This window comes from Rhinolophus sinicus, chromosome 5 (genome assembly GCF_057876585.1).
Source record: "Rhinolophus sinicus isolate RSI-liver-muscle chromosome 5, RSI-T2T, whole genome shotgun sequence".
NCBI lineage: Eukaryota > Metazoa > Chordata > Mammalia > Chiroptera > Rhinolophidae > Rhinolophus > Rhinolophus sinicus.
Window position 1 is genome coordinate 103,647,428 of NC_142505.1, and position 15,887 is coordinate 103,663,314.

The 15,887-nt window shown below is 36.4% G+C and overlaps 1 protein-coding gene across 2 annotated transcripts in view; it reads left to right on the forward strand.

Annotated features, from left to right (window-relative positions):
* The first annotated feature begins 423 nt into the window (after positions 1-423).
* Positions 424-15,887, forward strand: part of SPDL1 (spindle apparatus coiled-coil protein 1) — a 28,492-nt gene continuing 13,028 nt past the window's right edge. For both annotated transcript variants that reach the window (XR_016021378.1, XM_019740976.3), the window contains exons 1-11: positions 424-532; positions 2,135-2,316; positions 4,231-4,407; positions 6,718-6,912; positions 7,503-7,652; positions 7,752-7,850; positions 7,922-8,032; positions 9,968-10,108; positions 12,295-12,398; positions 13,005-13,192; positions 15,063-15,393. Coding sequence is in view for 1 of the 2 variants with exons in the window: in XM_019740976.3 (XP_019596535.3) it covers positions 2,158-2,316; positions 4,231-4,407; positions 6,718-6,912; positions 7,503-7,652; positions 7,752-7,850; positions 7,922-8,032; positions 9,968-10,108; positions 12,295-12,398; positions 13,005-13,192; positions 15,063-15,393 (1,655 nt within the window). In the remaining variant the exon portion in view is untranslated. The remainder of the gene's footprint in view (positions 533-2,134; positions 2,317-4,230; positions 4,408-6,717; positions 6,913-7,502; positions 7,653-7,751; positions 7,851-7,921; positions 8,033-9,967; positions 10,109-12,294; positions 12,399-13,004; positions 13,193-15,062; positions 15,394-15,887) is intronic.

Consider the following 15,887-nt stretch of genomic DNA (forward strand, 5'->3'; position numbering starts at 1 on the left):
CTGAGAGTCTGCCTGAGGATGCTTTTAGGCTCTGTCACATGACTCAGATTCCTGGAAAACAAGCTAAGTACTCAGCGCACACACTGGCCAATCCACTGGAAGGATGTGTGAGCCCCGCACAACTCAGAATTCCCCAGTGCCTCACCTTCTAGTGACACCACCTCTCCAGAAGGTACTGTCGTTTAAAAACAAAAGAACAACAAAAACCAAAAAAAACAAAAACAAAACAAAAAAAAAACCAGGCAACTAAAAGCAGAAACCTGGAAGACAACCAGGAAACCAACTAAGACTAAAGTTGACGAGAGAACGAATCCCAAACGAGCCCACGCCAAGCCCACAGCTCTCCGCTTGCACCTGCGCAGTCGCACTAGGTGGGCGGGGCACGCTGTTGTAGGTTCTCGCTGTTTCCTTGACGGGAGGCTTGGGCGGAACATCTCGTGAGAAGTGCGTGTTCTCGCGGGAACTGCATTCAAAACGCCGTGGCGCTTCCCTGAGAGCAAGCTGAGGGAGTCGGCTGACGTCTCTGACTGAGGTGGGTTAATTGCCCTCACGGACCTGGGCGCGGGGAACTCCCGCCACCTGCACCAGGGGAAAGGAATGAGAGACGCAGAGGCGAAGGACTGACGGGAAGTGCGTGTGCAGAGGAATGGTGGGGAGCAGCGTAGGAGGGCTTCTCGGGAGAAGAGAGCAGGGCCTAAGGAAACCTGGGGCTGGGTCTCCGCCGAGGCCCTTCGCCCGGGCAGCTTCCTCAGCGGAACCCCGAGTTCCTGTAAACTGAGTCGCGAGCGGGTCTCCGTTTTCCGTTGGGCCGCCTCGCTGCCCCCGCGGATGCTGCATAAACATGGAGGGCCGGTTTGGCCGGCTGGGCTGCCTGGGCTTCCGAAGGATAACACACACTAGGTCTGCGCTGTCCAGTACAGGAGCCACTAGCCCCATGTGGCAGTTCCAGTGAGAAATGCTCTACGTATAAAATACACACTGGCTTTCGAAGACTCCATGAAAAGTAATGTCTCGTTAATAATTTTTATTATTATATGTGGAAATGATAATATTTTGGGTGTATTGGATGAAGTCAGATATTATTCAAGGGACTTTGACCTGTATTTGTATGTGTGTGATTCCTTGAAAATGAAAAATCGCGTATATAGCTCCCATTAGATTTCGGTTGGACAGCGCTTTCCCAGACGGCTGCTCGTCAGATTCATCCCTAATTGCTTTTCACCCTTTGGTTGGGTTAATCGTCTCAAAAATCCTCTTAGTGCCCTTATTTGATTGATGACAAGACAAGACATTAAGTAAATTGTCCAAGTTCATGTAGCCAGTGAGTAATGAATGGAGGGTGCGAACACAGGCAGCTTGATTTCCAGGACTGCCTGTCTCCTAGATGCTTTGTGCGCATATGCTGCTCCCCAGAGGCAGAACAGAGAAGTCAGGGACACCAGGCTTTGGCGTGAGACCCTGGTTCCCATTTTCACTTAGCCACTTATTAGCTGACAACCCTTGGGCAAGTTACTTAACCTTTCTGTGCCTCAGTTTGCACATGTGTAAAATGGGGGAGTACCTTATATTTCATGGGGTTGTTGAGAGGGTTAAATAAGATAAAGTATACAAAGCACCAAGCACAATGTCTGACGTATATTAGCTGTAGTTGTCATTCAACCTTGTCTACCTTTCTTTGCGGATTGATTAACTCTTACTCATCTTTGTGGATTGATTAACTCTTACTCATCCACTAGATCTCTGCTGAAAAGTCATTTCCTCAGGGAACTCTCTTGTCCGTATCCCCCCCTTCCTCACCCCCACCCACTACCCAGATTAGGACAGCTCCTCTGTGTTACAGGCTCAGATAGCACCATACATCTCTCCCTCTTGCACGTATAACACTTGTTTAGGGTTTTTGTTTGTTCGTTTTTTGCTTTGTTTGATTTTGTCTCACATCAGGTAATAAAATTTTCAGACATTCTTAGAACAAGAATGTAAATGTGACGACTTAAACACTCAGGAAGAAAATCTTTCATAGTATGTTTTTATATGGCAGTAGTATTGGAAAAAATATATACGTATGCTTTAACTGATATCATTGTATGGAGTGTTTTGTTTCAGCTTACATATTTTTATTTTTCTCTATTTACAGTAGACTGAAAATAGGAAAAAGTTATGGAGGCAGATATAATCTCAGATCTTCGTTGCAAGCTCAAAGAGGTTGAAGAAGAGCGACTGAAAGCTGCACAGTATGGTTTACAACTAGTGGAGAGTCAAAATGAATTGCAGACGCAATTAGATAAATGTCGTAATGAAATGATGACCATAACTGAGGTAGGACTCTAGACTCCTGTTTACAAAGATGTGCTTAGCTATTGAAGATTTGTGTTACCTAGCAATTATTATTAATATTATTTTTATTCTTTTCTAAAGATTTTAGATCTAGTTTCTACCCACCCTGATCCCCAATAAAGGGGAATGAACTAAATGAATTCCTAATACTCCTTCTGACCCAGTGTGTTCTGAGTTTGAAAAAATCAAGTTATGATCGCTTTCTTCACCACATACTGGATTTTGGATTTTGTATTATCTGCTCTCTTCCTAGGTGACCTCACTTGTTTTGTTGCTTTAGATAACATTTGAATACCCCATGACGCTACACCATTTCATTGGTTCTCCCCTAATGTCTAGACTTGTATATTCAATTGCCCGCTAATAGACATCTCAATCTAAACAGACAGAAGAGTTGATTCCCTGCCCAATAACCAAACATTTTCTTGCAGTTTTCCTTAGCTTACTTAGTAAACGTACTAACATCCATCCAGTTGTGTGAACCAGAAATATAGTAGTTTTACTCAATATATTTCTGTCCCTTACTTCTCATTTAATCCACTAATAAGCTCTAAGAACTTGACCTACATTCATTTATACTACTGCCACTCTACTCCAGACCACTGTCATCTCTCCCCTAGACTACTCATGTACCTTTGAGCCAGGTTGCCTGCTTCCCTCATTGCCGTTCTTACAATTCATTCTTACACAGCAGCCAAGTGGTCATTGAAGAATATACAAAAGATCATGTCACAGCCCTGCTGAAAATGTGCAATGGCTTCTTGATTATATTTACAACAGAATCTGAGCTTCTTATATGGGTGTGAAGATCCCTATGTGATCTCACCCCGCCAACCTTTGACCTCATCTCAAACTACTTTCCCTTGTTCTTAGCTATATTAGTCTTGCCTTATGGGCTTCACATGAGCTCTTGCCTCCATCTGAGTTGTTCATACCCCACTTGCATGGACTGAACTCGTAACCTTCAGGTTTCTGTTGGATGTCACCTCAGCAGAGAGGCCTTCCCTGACTATGTGTTGTAAAGTTGCCATCATTTACTCTCTTAATTCTCTGCAGTACTAATTATCTCCAGATTATAAGCACCATGAGACAGGGAATTTTGTTGTCTTGTTCACTGCTGTATCCCTAATGTCTGGCACACATTTATTGAAAGAATGAATAAATCAATTTCATTTAGTAAATGCTCAGTAACATACGAGTATGTAAACTTTTATATCAAAATTTAAATATAGCAGGTAAAAATAACTAGTGGCAACTCTTAATTTTTCTTTTACATTTAATCTAATTTTATTTTATTTTTTTAAAACTTGTTGAAGGAGTTTGAACTGATGATGCCCCTTTTGTCTTTAAACTTTGTCAGTAAGCAAAAGTTCTGTTAATACTCATTTTGTCTTAACACTGTATTCATTCAAATGGTCATTTGTGAACATTCTCAGATGACTACATTCTAAAAGTAAGGACTGACTTAGTATTTCTCTTTCCACATAGTCCACTGCTTTGTTCATTTTATTGAGAGCTACAGGTAGGACATATTATCAAACTAAGTAGTTCTCACTAGGAAAACGTCAGTGCTATTAAGTCTTTTTGTGTGTGTTTTTTTCCCCTGGCAGAGATTACTTGACACATTGACTTGCCATGGAACACTTTGCTTCGTTGACAGGGCATAGAAGCAATTACCATATCCCTGGCATGGATTTGAATGTAGTCTCAAAATACACCTTAGGGGTTTTTTAACACTGATTAGCTACAAAGTTATTCCAGATTTAACATGTGATTGTTACATAGAAAGCAGCAAATGTGTAAAACAGGAATGAGACAGTTGAAGGTGAGAACTGCTTATACATGGCTTTAAGTTATATTTTTATGCAATTGAATTATAATTGAGTTTCCTTTCAGAATTATGAACAAGAAAAATATACTCTTCAGAGAGAAGTTGAGCTCAAGAGTCGAATGTTAGAAAGTTTGAGCTCTGAATGTGAAGCTCTTAAACAAGATCAAAAAATGCACCTGGAGAAATTAGAAGAACAACTGAGCAGAAGCCATGGACAGGAAGTGAATGAACTAAAAAATAAGGTTTGGATATCTATGCATTTCAGAACAAAAACGGTCCATGTTTATGCAGCAATGTGTAAACTTTAGTTGATGAAGATTGTCTTAGTACCATCTATGCCAAGTAGCTGACATTAGGATCATGAGCTCTATCGTCCTAATGTTAGGAGTTGGAACACTGAGAAACAAGAGTTTACCTAAAGAACTTGTATATGTAACACTCTACTAATTAAATACGATTATTTCATTTTAGTAACCGGATATTTGTTACCGAGTTTAGTTTAGTGACCAGCATGACCTCCTTGCTTATAGTGCATAGTATGCATAGTATGGCAGACCTTTTTCAGATAGACTAGTCCCCTAGCTTTCTCTATAATTAGTAGTACACTCTGTAATTCCACAAAAAAAAAACTAATAGCTTCTTGTAAGTTAATGTACATTAGAATTGATACTTTATAGTTTGTTTATTGAAAATAATACATATTATCCAATTCTTATAACGTCTCTATAAAGGAGGTTCCATTATTATCTCCATACAACAGGTGAGAAAACCAATATTTAATCAAATTAAGCTATAGAGCTAGAAATTATCTGTCAAAGTTTGAAGTGAGCCTGTCAGATTCTCAAGCCTGTATCGCTACACTTAATCCAACAATGTGTTATACTGGCTCCATTTCAAGCATAAATACAAAATAAAAGGTTGTTCAGTGATTGTCCATTCCTTTTTGACCTCCTTATCTGCACAGTGCCCTCAGGTTACCTCTTAGGAATCCAGAACTTTTATCATAGCTCCTCTTTCTATAGAGTCCATACTTTGCAGAACTCTCTCACCCAAAATGTGCCCGTGACTTTTGTCCTGATTTCTTAGAAGCCTGTTTTCTAATTTTCAGTGTTTGATGTAGAATCTTTTAAGATTTTTCCATATCTGTGTCTCATCTATACTATTACTTAATTTCTCATTAAGGGGACTTTCAAGTCTTTTCTCATTTTAAGTAATGTTATCAATGAAATTGCATGTTTGAGCTGATTATATTTTTTCTTAATATGCAGTACAAACGTAACTGTCAAATGTTTGTGTAATGCTTAGAATAATCTTGCATAGCACTCTGGCAAATAATAATCCAGCTTATCTGAAACTAATCTTAGTTGAGACATCAGTGACTGGTAATGATGCATTATTTTTTCCCCCTGGGTGTTATGTTCATTTTATCAGTAACTTTCATTACCTAAACAAAAAAAAAGAGTAATGTAGGAAATATTTAGGGACTGAGGCAAGGCCAATTACAGAAATGGTTTTTGGATGGAGCGAATACTAAATCAGTCAAAAAATATTTTCAGTCTTACTGATGTTCTCAGATCACTTGTGCCAAAAATTTGGAGCTTTTATGCTATCTTTCTTTCACTTCTCACATTTAATCCATCAACAAGTTCTAAATCTTGGCCTGCAAAACCTCTATCTGCATGACTACCACTAGTCCAGATCACCATCAGCTTTCTTCTAGATTCCTACTGTGGCCCTCTGTCCAGATAACCTGTTTCTATCATTGCTGTTTATACCATTTATTCTTCACACAGCAGCCAAAGGGGTCAGGAGTCCAGACCTATTCTGGTTACTTATATGGATTATTTGAATATTTAAAACTCAAGGCATGTCACTGTCTATTAAAAGATATCTAGCCTTGGCCAAATAGGAAACACCAATAATCTCATCATGCAGTAAGTTTGAGTCAATCAGTGATGTTTTTTAGAAAGATCCACATAGACATTCACCTGAAATTTTTATTTTGTCATGAAACTAGAAGTGGGAAAACAAGGTAAGAGGCTCTTATTTTTTAAATAGGAAATAAATATCAGGATATATTCTAAGAATGTTGAAACCCTGTTGAAGATAATTCAGTATAGATGATAATTATGACCCTGGACATCAAGCAATAGCTTTTCATTAATAACAAAAGCCATTTAGTTAATACTGGGCATGGTGCTGAATGTTTTACCCACCCAGTCTGAATTGTGATGGTGGTACAGTCATTTACCAGTTGTACACATGAAGAATGAAACTGAGACAGGTTAAACCTAGGCCTGACTCTGAAGCTTCACCCTTCTGCTATAAGTTTGTTCCCTTTGAAGCTATATACTCTCAATTTGCCAAGATTTGGAACTATGTGGCATTTTAGAAAGAGTTATTAAGTAGTTTTGTTCAGCTTGACTATCTTCAAAATAATTATCCTGCAGGGACCAGAGAAGTTTGTACTGCAGTTTATGTTGTGATACTCTTTGGGGTAACCTTCTGATTTATAAGATTGTGATTTTTTTTTTTTTTTTTTTTTACTTTAGTTAGAAAAACTGAAAGCGGAATTAGATGAAGCTAGGCTTAGTGAAAAGCAGCTGAAGCACAAAGTAGATCATCAGAAAGAACTCCTTTCTTGTAAATCAAAGGAAATGCGGATAATGTCTGAACGTGTACATGAAAGCATGTCTTCAGAGATGCTGGCCCTTCAAATTGAGTTGACTGAAATGGAAAGTATAAAGGTAATTTTTATGGCATATGTGTTCTCAGGTTTTCTTTTTTTTTCCTTGCATATTTTTTACATGTTTTTGTAATAATCCTTATGAGCTTCTTTTAAGGCCGAAATTTTTTTTTGGCCTAACTTTGATCTAACTAATTAAAAAATGTTTTACAGAGTTTTTAAGTGAATTACTTCATGCATAATAAAGCTTTAGAGTACATAATTATATAAGTTAGACTTTACCTTTAGATTAATAAAACCTCTGGAAGAATTTAGAGACATTTGCTCTGATCCTAGTTTGTGTCATAAAAGCCCGATGTAAAACATTGGTCCCTTGGAAGTTGATATGCGTATGAACGTAGTTGTTTTCATTGCAGGCTAAAGTTAATTAAAAACTAAAGCCTTAAATTCATAGGAAAGAAAGTCTCTAGAGCCTTTTATTTGGTTCCCTGCTGAAAATGCAATGATTTTTATTATTTTATTACGCACCTTACAACCTTTAACTAGTTTTTCTAGTTTTAGGTGTGAATTACTGCTTATAGGTAAACTGAGCAGCTGCTAAATGAAGGATTATTCAAGAGATTTTCCTCTTTTTCAATTCCTATTAAATAGACCACCCTCGAAGAAGAAGTGAATGAACTACAATACAGACAAGAACAACTAGAACTTCTTAATTCTAATTTATTGCGCCAGGTAGACCGGCTTAAAGAAGAAAAAGAGGAGCGAGAGAAAGAAGCAGTTTCTTACTATAATGCCTTAGAGGTATTATGATTGCAGTACCATCTTCTTTTGCAATTTATAATAAGTTGTTTTCTTGCTAATCTAATTTCTATTAGCTAAATTGTTTTGTTTTGAATTTAGAAAGCTCGTGTAGCAAATCAAGACCTTCAAGTGCAATTAGACCAGGCACTCCAGCAAGCCCTGGATCCCAATAGTAAAGGCAACTCTTTGTTTGCAGAGGTAAACAGTCCATTGATTCAATTGGCATTTCACTTAATACAAGTGTAATTAAGCATGTTAATATTTTTCAGGTGGAGGATCGAAGGGCAGCAATGGAACGTCAGTTTATCAGTATGAAAGTCAAGTATCAGTCACTAAAGAAGCAAAATGCATTTAATAGAGAACAAATGCAAAGAATGAAGGTATGGAATGATCACCATCAAAGGTTTAATAAACCTATTCTGTATGAGCATGTACAAATGTATTAAAGAAAGCATCTTTTCAAGTAGTGTTCTTACAAAGTTATTTCTAGAACAGCATGATTTTAGAAAATCAGTATTTTTAAACTGAGCAAAAGATTCATATATGTTTTATTTTTTAAAATCTTATTAGTGAAGATTTAGTAGTAGTAGTATATTTAGTATCCATTGATTGATTGATTTTTTTTTAATAGTTACTGACCTTGCCAGAGAGGTATAAATCTTCTGTGGAGTGGGGGACGAAAAGAATTAAATGTTTTTATTTCCTGCTGTTGACTTGGTGTCTTTTGAGCATAACCCTAAGGTTTCTACTTCAACTAAAACTAACTGACATTCTTCAGTTCTTCCTCTAAGGCTTATTTATAGGGTGAAATTTGGATTTCCTTTCCTTGCAGTTCCCCAAGTCAAGCATCTAGGCCCTTTTAATTGTAAGGGTTTGTTGGTCATCCTTTTAGTCAAACAGGAGGTTTAAGAAAGACATGTGGAAGTTGGAAAGATTGCAGAATTATGTCAGTCCTTAGAATCCCGATTCCTGATCTGTTATACCTAACCTCTCTTAATGTGGTAACTTAAAGTTTGGAAGGCTTCTTGCCTTTTATTTAGGAGATTTAGCAAAGAAATAGGAAAGGTGAGTGGTTAAACCTTGGTGTTGGATGAATTTGGGATTGAATCCTCATTCTGTCACTTGGTAGCTGTGTGAACTTGGACAAGTAGTTTTACTTTTCACAGCATCGGTCACCTCTTCTGTAAAATGGAGATGATAGAACCTGCCTTTTAGAATTGTCCTGGAGTTAAATAAAAGCATAGAAAGATGCTTGCATGGTGCTTGGCAAGTAAGGAAGTGCTGACTTAATATACAATAGCTGTGGCTTTTATTTCTTAGGAGTTTGACCATGCTGCCTGGCTTACTGAGGCTCTCCACTACCTGGGAATAATTTCTTTGTAAACTTTCTTACATTTGCTCTTTGTGTCCTTTCAGTATTTATTCGGCTACTACTGCTGTTAATCTCCTAATGTCCCCATCATATCCCAAACTGTCTTTAGACAAAAGTAGCATACTGGATCTTCTTAGGCTAAGTGTGTCTAGCCTCCAGTCTGAAGACGGAACAAAAGACGGATTCTTGAGAATGTTAGAAGTCATATGACTCTTTCTTGTAGCCATACCTGCACCCACATATCATTGCTTGCTTTACTTAAAATTATATTTTAACTGACACTTTTATAGAACTCCAGAGATTTTTGAAGGCAGAAAGAAATTCTAGGTTTAGATTTTAGTTAATTTCCTTTCAGTTGCTATGAAATTCTAGGTTTAAATGGAGTCATAATTAGGTAAGTTGATTGCTGCTCTTCAATGTATATTTATATTGAATATTTTCTGAATATCCTTAGACTGCTTTTTACCTTTTGCTTTCTATCCTTGTGCTTTGTGAATCTCACATTTGTGAATATGAGTGGCTTAATAATTTCCCCCACTTAATACTATTGAAGTTAATTAAAATTTTTGAGGAACCCATCAGACCCTCAATGACAGTGCATATGATGAGTAGAGTACAGCATTTGGCCAGGTTATTATTTATGAGTTAAGTGACGTCCTTGCAGACCACAGCCATGCAGTTCAGTTATGTTTCACCGAAGTACAAAGATTTGTTATGGACTTCAGATATCACTCATAAGTAGTCAAAATAAGTAACTAAATTTATTAATATAAGTGTTTTCAAATTATTGGATTATTAGACTAGAAATAGCTAATTAGTATAATTTCCAAAATGAGTTCAGAGTAATATAGTACAAAATATGCATTATACCAAAAATATGGTTATCAGAATCTTCCTCTTCCCCGCTCACTTTTATGGGGGTGGGTAATTTTTCTTCTTCCAGTTACAAATCGCCACGTTGCTACAAATGAAAGGGTCTCAAACTGAATTTGAGCAGCAGGAACGGTTGTTTGCCATGTTGGAGCAGAAGAATGGTGAAATTAAACATCTCTCAGGTGAAATTAGAAAACTGGAGAAATTTAAGGTATGTGTAACACCTTTTAAAAACAACTAAATTTTGGTTTGACTAATACTTTAAACTTCCAATAGGTTTCTTTCTTATATAATTAACTTATAGTTTCAGTTGAGGTTGACCAATATTTAAATTAATTTTTTCTTCTAGTTTGTTTTTGCTTTTTACTGATTTTGACTGTTACTTCTTTTAGTAGAGCCAGCGTAAACGAACCTCCCTCATACTTGTTATTGTGTGTAAGTTATAACTCAAAGTGCCCGTATCTTTAGTTTGACTCAATGAGCTTTAACGTGTCTCTTTTTTATTAGCATTACATGTACAAATACTCCTGAGCTTAATGTGAATGGAATCATTCATTATATACTCTTTTGTTTCTGTCTTCAACTCAACATGATGTCAGTGAGACTTGTTCCTCATGTTGCTTGTTATCAGTAATTGATTAATTTTCAGTGCTGTCCACCTCCATTTTTTAATGAATGCATAGTAGGAGCTTTGTCACATCCAACATTATGTGGCAATTGGAATTTATAGAAGTCTTTAATAAACTATTTAAAAAACTTATTTTGAAATAAATTCAGATTCCCAGAAAAGTTGTAATTCCTTCCTATATACTCTTCTCCTAATTCCCCAATGGTTAATTTTACCATATTTGCTTTTATAGTTCTATCTCTCTCTTTATGTGGGTATATTTTTTTATTAAACATTTGAGAATAAATTGCAAACCAGATATTCTTTTTCCCTGTAAGTTGCACCTCAATGTTACTGAAGTTCATCCTCTTATATAACCACAGTACAATGATCAAAATCAGGAAATTAACATTGATACATAGTACGAGCTTAGCTGCCTTTTACATTTTACCAATTACTGTTAATGTCCTTTAGCAAAACAAAAATACCTGAATGCTTTCCTTGCTAGGGTCCAGTCCACTATCTCATGTTGTATTTAATTGTCAAGTTTCTGTAGTCTCCCTTAACCTGGAACAATTATTCTGTCTTTTTATATCTGTCATGGCTTTGACATTTTTGAAGAGTAAGCCAGTTACTTTGTATATTGTCCTTCATTTTGGGTTTGTGTGAAGTGACTAGAATCAGGCTACTGTGTTTCCCCGAAAATAAAACCTCGCCAGATCATCAGCTCTGATGTGTGTTTTGGAGCAAAAATGAGTATAAGACCCGTATCATATCATTATCATACCATCATATCATATTAAAATAAGACCAGGTCTTATATTTATTTTTGCTCCAAAAGACGCATTAGAGCTGATGGTCCATCTAGGTCTTATTTTCAAGGAAACATGGTGTGTATTTTTGACAGAATACTATAGGAGTAGCTTTTTTTCCTACGTGTTTCCTTGGCTATTCTTGCATGTTTGTTTTTCTCTGTGAATAAGCTCCAAAAAATGCTTATTGATATTTTTAATTAGAATTATATTACATTTATAAATTATCTCAGGGAGCACAGCTACCTTCTCACTAATGAAAGAGCTAAAGTTTATAAATGACAGATCTTTTCAATGTTAAGCTCTTAGGCATTCTAAATTGTAGCTATTAGTGTATTATAAAAATTTAAGTTTCTGTAACTTTATTTCTTTCTTTTATAAGATCTGCTGAAAGGACTACAGTTTTGGTTAAATTTGCCAGTACATGTGGCTCACCCGTGGGCTCAGCACTATACTTTGAAAATTATGGCTTTAGGAGGTTTTAACCTGCAATCTTTTACATTGTTTACAAGTCTTTAAGCAGATTTATACTTTTTTTCACCCTGGAGAAATCATGTAGAGATTCCATCAGACTCTCAGAAGAGTGGGTACCAAAAAGTATCTCTACTCTTTTTCATATTTTCCTAATTTTAGGCTTTCTCATAAAGGCCTTAAGTAAACCCACTGAGTATGTATTCCATTTTAAAAGGAGAGGGAAACCAGAGGATACAGGGGTGGTTAGGAGCATACGCTTTGGAGATAGATCTGGGTTCAGAGTCTCTCTTCTCAGTTTACTTGCCTGTGGCATCTTAAACCTGTGCCCTTATGGGCCTGAAAGGAATGCTCCTTCTTGTACCTAGTTCAGAAGATAAAGTTACATGGGTCTTGCTTAGCACAGTGGCTGCTTGTGATAAGTATCCAATAAGTGGTAGCTGATACTATTAATAAACATATACTAATCTAATTTGTTATTTAAGTAATAAGTATTGTTTTCTTTAGAGTTTATATGAAAGTGTGGAATCTAAGCCTTCAGACAGCTCTGATGCTCTGAAAGATAACACCTATTACACAGATTTACTTCAGATAAAGCTTGACAACTTAAAGTAAGTGTTGGTTGGATGGAAAGATGGAGAATCTTTTGACTTGTTTATTATAAGTAGTATTAGAGACTACAGATTTTTGTTTTAATATTGCCAAAAGAAAATTCCATAAAAGAAAGGCAACAAAAATATCTTTGGGCAGTAAATGAGTTTTATCAAGATATAGTTAGTGCTGATTATTGAAGAAAAAATACTTTTAATGAGTAAATATTTTTATTTCTTTGTGTGGAGCTTTTTAGTTTGGTAAGAACTATATGAAAAGAAGTGTAACGTAGAAAATGTTCTTATAATCTAAATTTTCAATAATAAATAGCACATAATTTTAAACTTAAAAGAATTTAGTTACACATGCATAAACGTGGAAAGAATAGTTTCCCCCCTTTGTCCATTTCCTTTGAGGCATGCTTGAGATTTTTTAGTGTTTTATTTAAAAGTGCCATTGTTAAAGCTTATTTTGTTTATTGTTTCTTTGTTACTAAAAACCCCATGGAAATGTATTTTTTTGACTAAGAGTTCAAATATAGAATAAAAGATATTCGCTAACAACATATTTATATTATGTTATTTTAATACCTTTCGTTCCCCCCCCCTTTTTTTTTATTAATATAGCAAAGAAAATGAAAGCAGTAAAGGTGAATTGTCCATACAGAGAATGAAAGCATTGTTTGAGAGCCAACGGGCTCTGGATATTGAGCGAAAACTTTTTGCCAATGAACGATGCCTCCAGCTTTTCCAGAGTGAAAATATGAAACTGAGAGCTAAAATAGATGAGTTAAAACTGAAGTATGAACCTGAAGGTATGTATGTCTCATATATTTTGTCTTTTAAATCATGAGAAGCTCTGAGAGTTCATACCAGTTTTTTTTTACTACAGCTTTATATGCAAATCCTATTGCAAACTATTTATAGTTATGTAATCTCTAGTAAAAAAAATATTGCTTCAAAATGGGTGGGAAAATTCAAAGAGAACTGGGTACTAGGTGTGTATGAATATAACAGGTATTTTTTGGGGTATCTAGTAGAATTTGACATTTGAGACTTTGCCATTTAAGATTGAAGCGTTGTATGTAATACCAAAGAGTCAATTTTGTTGAGGTAGTTGATGTTTGGAAATTCTATTAGTTAATACTGTTTATTGAAAACCTAAAATTATGGAAACTTAAACAAGATAGGTAGTTATTCCTCCCCCTGGTAAGCGTCTGGAAGAGGCATTCCGGGACTGGTCAGAGTGTCGGGATGTAGGTTTTGTTCCCGTTGTTGGTCAGTATCCATCTTGAGCAGAATTTAGTCATGACCCCTCCTGCCTACGAGAAAAGCTGAGAAATGCAGCCTTGATTCTCAGGGTTCAGGTTTCCAACTACGTCTTGGGGATTCTGTTGTTAAGGAAGAATAGTGGGACAGATATTAGAGGCCAATTAGCAAGTAGAATCACTGAGATAGGAAATAGCCTAACCATACAGGCTGTGCATCTCACACACTAAAATGAGTGATGTTACTGTATATAAATTTAAAAAATGAAAAGAATGTGATGGTTCTTGGACCAAAAAGAAAGTGTTATTACAAGTTTTAGGTTATAGGTTTTGCTCCTATCCTCATGCTCTCTCTTCATTATTGTCTCAATGTCTGGAATTATCCTCAACAATAGTGGGGAGGTTGTCCGCAATAGTAAGGCTTCTTAGAGTTTAAAAAGGCTTCTTTTTCTCTCATCCTTTTTCTCTTCCTTATTCTAACAGGCTCTCTTAATAATTATCCAGTTTGAATTTCAAAGGTTTGTTGAACTAAACATAGCAAAGAGACTTGAGGAAGAACAGTGAATCTAGGTGATACAGGCTGCAAAGGAGCAGTGCCAGAGAAAGGGAAAATGATGACTTTAAAACATCACTGTAGAGCAGGAACTCTACCCCATGTTCGACCAGGATTTCTCCAACTTCACTAAAATTTGATTCTGAAAATGAAAAGATTCATTGGTATGGGAATAGGGAAGACATATTAGAGCGATTAATTCAGTGATTGCATAGGGGTTGTAATGACGTTATGTTAGGCAGCGAGGTAGAAGGCTATTGTAGTAGTCTGCCTGAGACATAATGTGGTTGGAACTGGGGAGGTATCAGGAGAAGTACTCAGGTTTTGAATATATTTTGTAGGCGGGGCTAACAGGCATATTCAGAGAATTTGACCTGTTCTTTACATTTATCTTTACAACACACCGTACTGAGTGAAGTGGGTACTTTGAATCCCCATTTTAAAGATAAAATACTTCCCCCAAGGTCAAGGAGCTGCAAAGTGCTTATACTAGGATTTGTTCCTGGATTCCTTGACTCTTAACCACTGTATTCTTTCTCATCTCCTCACTGTGACCTTATGAAGCCCCGTGCGACTTTTATCACAACACCAGTAAAGCACATTTAAGTCGTATTCCTAAGCCAAATATGTTGGGCTCCCAATGGAAAATGTATAGCCAGATAACCTTTAAAAGATAAAGTTAATGGAGTCCAAGAAAAAGAAAGATGAAAGACAAAAACAGTGTGTATCAATAAGGAGATGAGTGGGTTTTAAAAGAATGGGAAAAAGGAAAGAAAAAACAATATCTATAACTAGTTCTACCTCTTTATGTTGATTGTCTTTGATTTATTAACTGGATATATTTTGAATGATTTTTATTTTCAGAGAAAATTGAAGTGCCTGTGCTCAAAAAGAGGCGCGAGGTGCTGCCTGTGGATATAACCACCCCGAACAATGTGTGTGCCGACAGTGCTGTTGGGGAAGAAGTGTGTAGATTACCACCTCAGAAAGAGGAGGCACAGTCCTGCACTAGCAAGTTACAAGATGATAACTTGCAGTTCGAAAAGACAGTTTCTGGAAGCACACCAGAAGTCATTCTCTCTCCTCACAAAAGTCTGCCTATGAGTAATCAACCAACAAAGGAAAAGAAATGTGTGAAACTTGTAGACGTTCCTGCCATAAATGAAAGATGTGGAAACACCCCTAACTCTCCCAGGTCAGTGCCCTCTTTTATTCAAGGCAACCAGCACACCTCTCCGTCTCTCCTCTGTCGCTAGGGGAACTATGTTGTTTCTTTACCTGTTTTCTTAGTATTACATGCATTATAATTCCCCAGTTTTATCCGTTTACTTTCAACTTTCTTAAAACTTTAAGAAAGACTGAAATGATTGCAAGGGTAAAGGACTCCCGAATTAGGGAATTATTTTTAAATGTCACACTTTTCGCTTTCATGAAACAAAAATACCACAGCCTAATACCTCTCTGAATTTTTTTTTGTTGGTTTAAATAAGTGTCTTGTTATTGTTTTCCTGATTCAAGTGTGGCCATGAAAGAAAAATTAACTTACCCCTTAAAGCCTTAAAAGGGCTTTCCAGTAGTCTAAGAAATTTTAGCCTTCTAGAAAACTGTTAGGTAAAATTTTTTATGGCTTTTGAAATTGTTTATCTTAAGCTTTCAAGAATGGGCCTTGATACCTACCTATTTTGACAT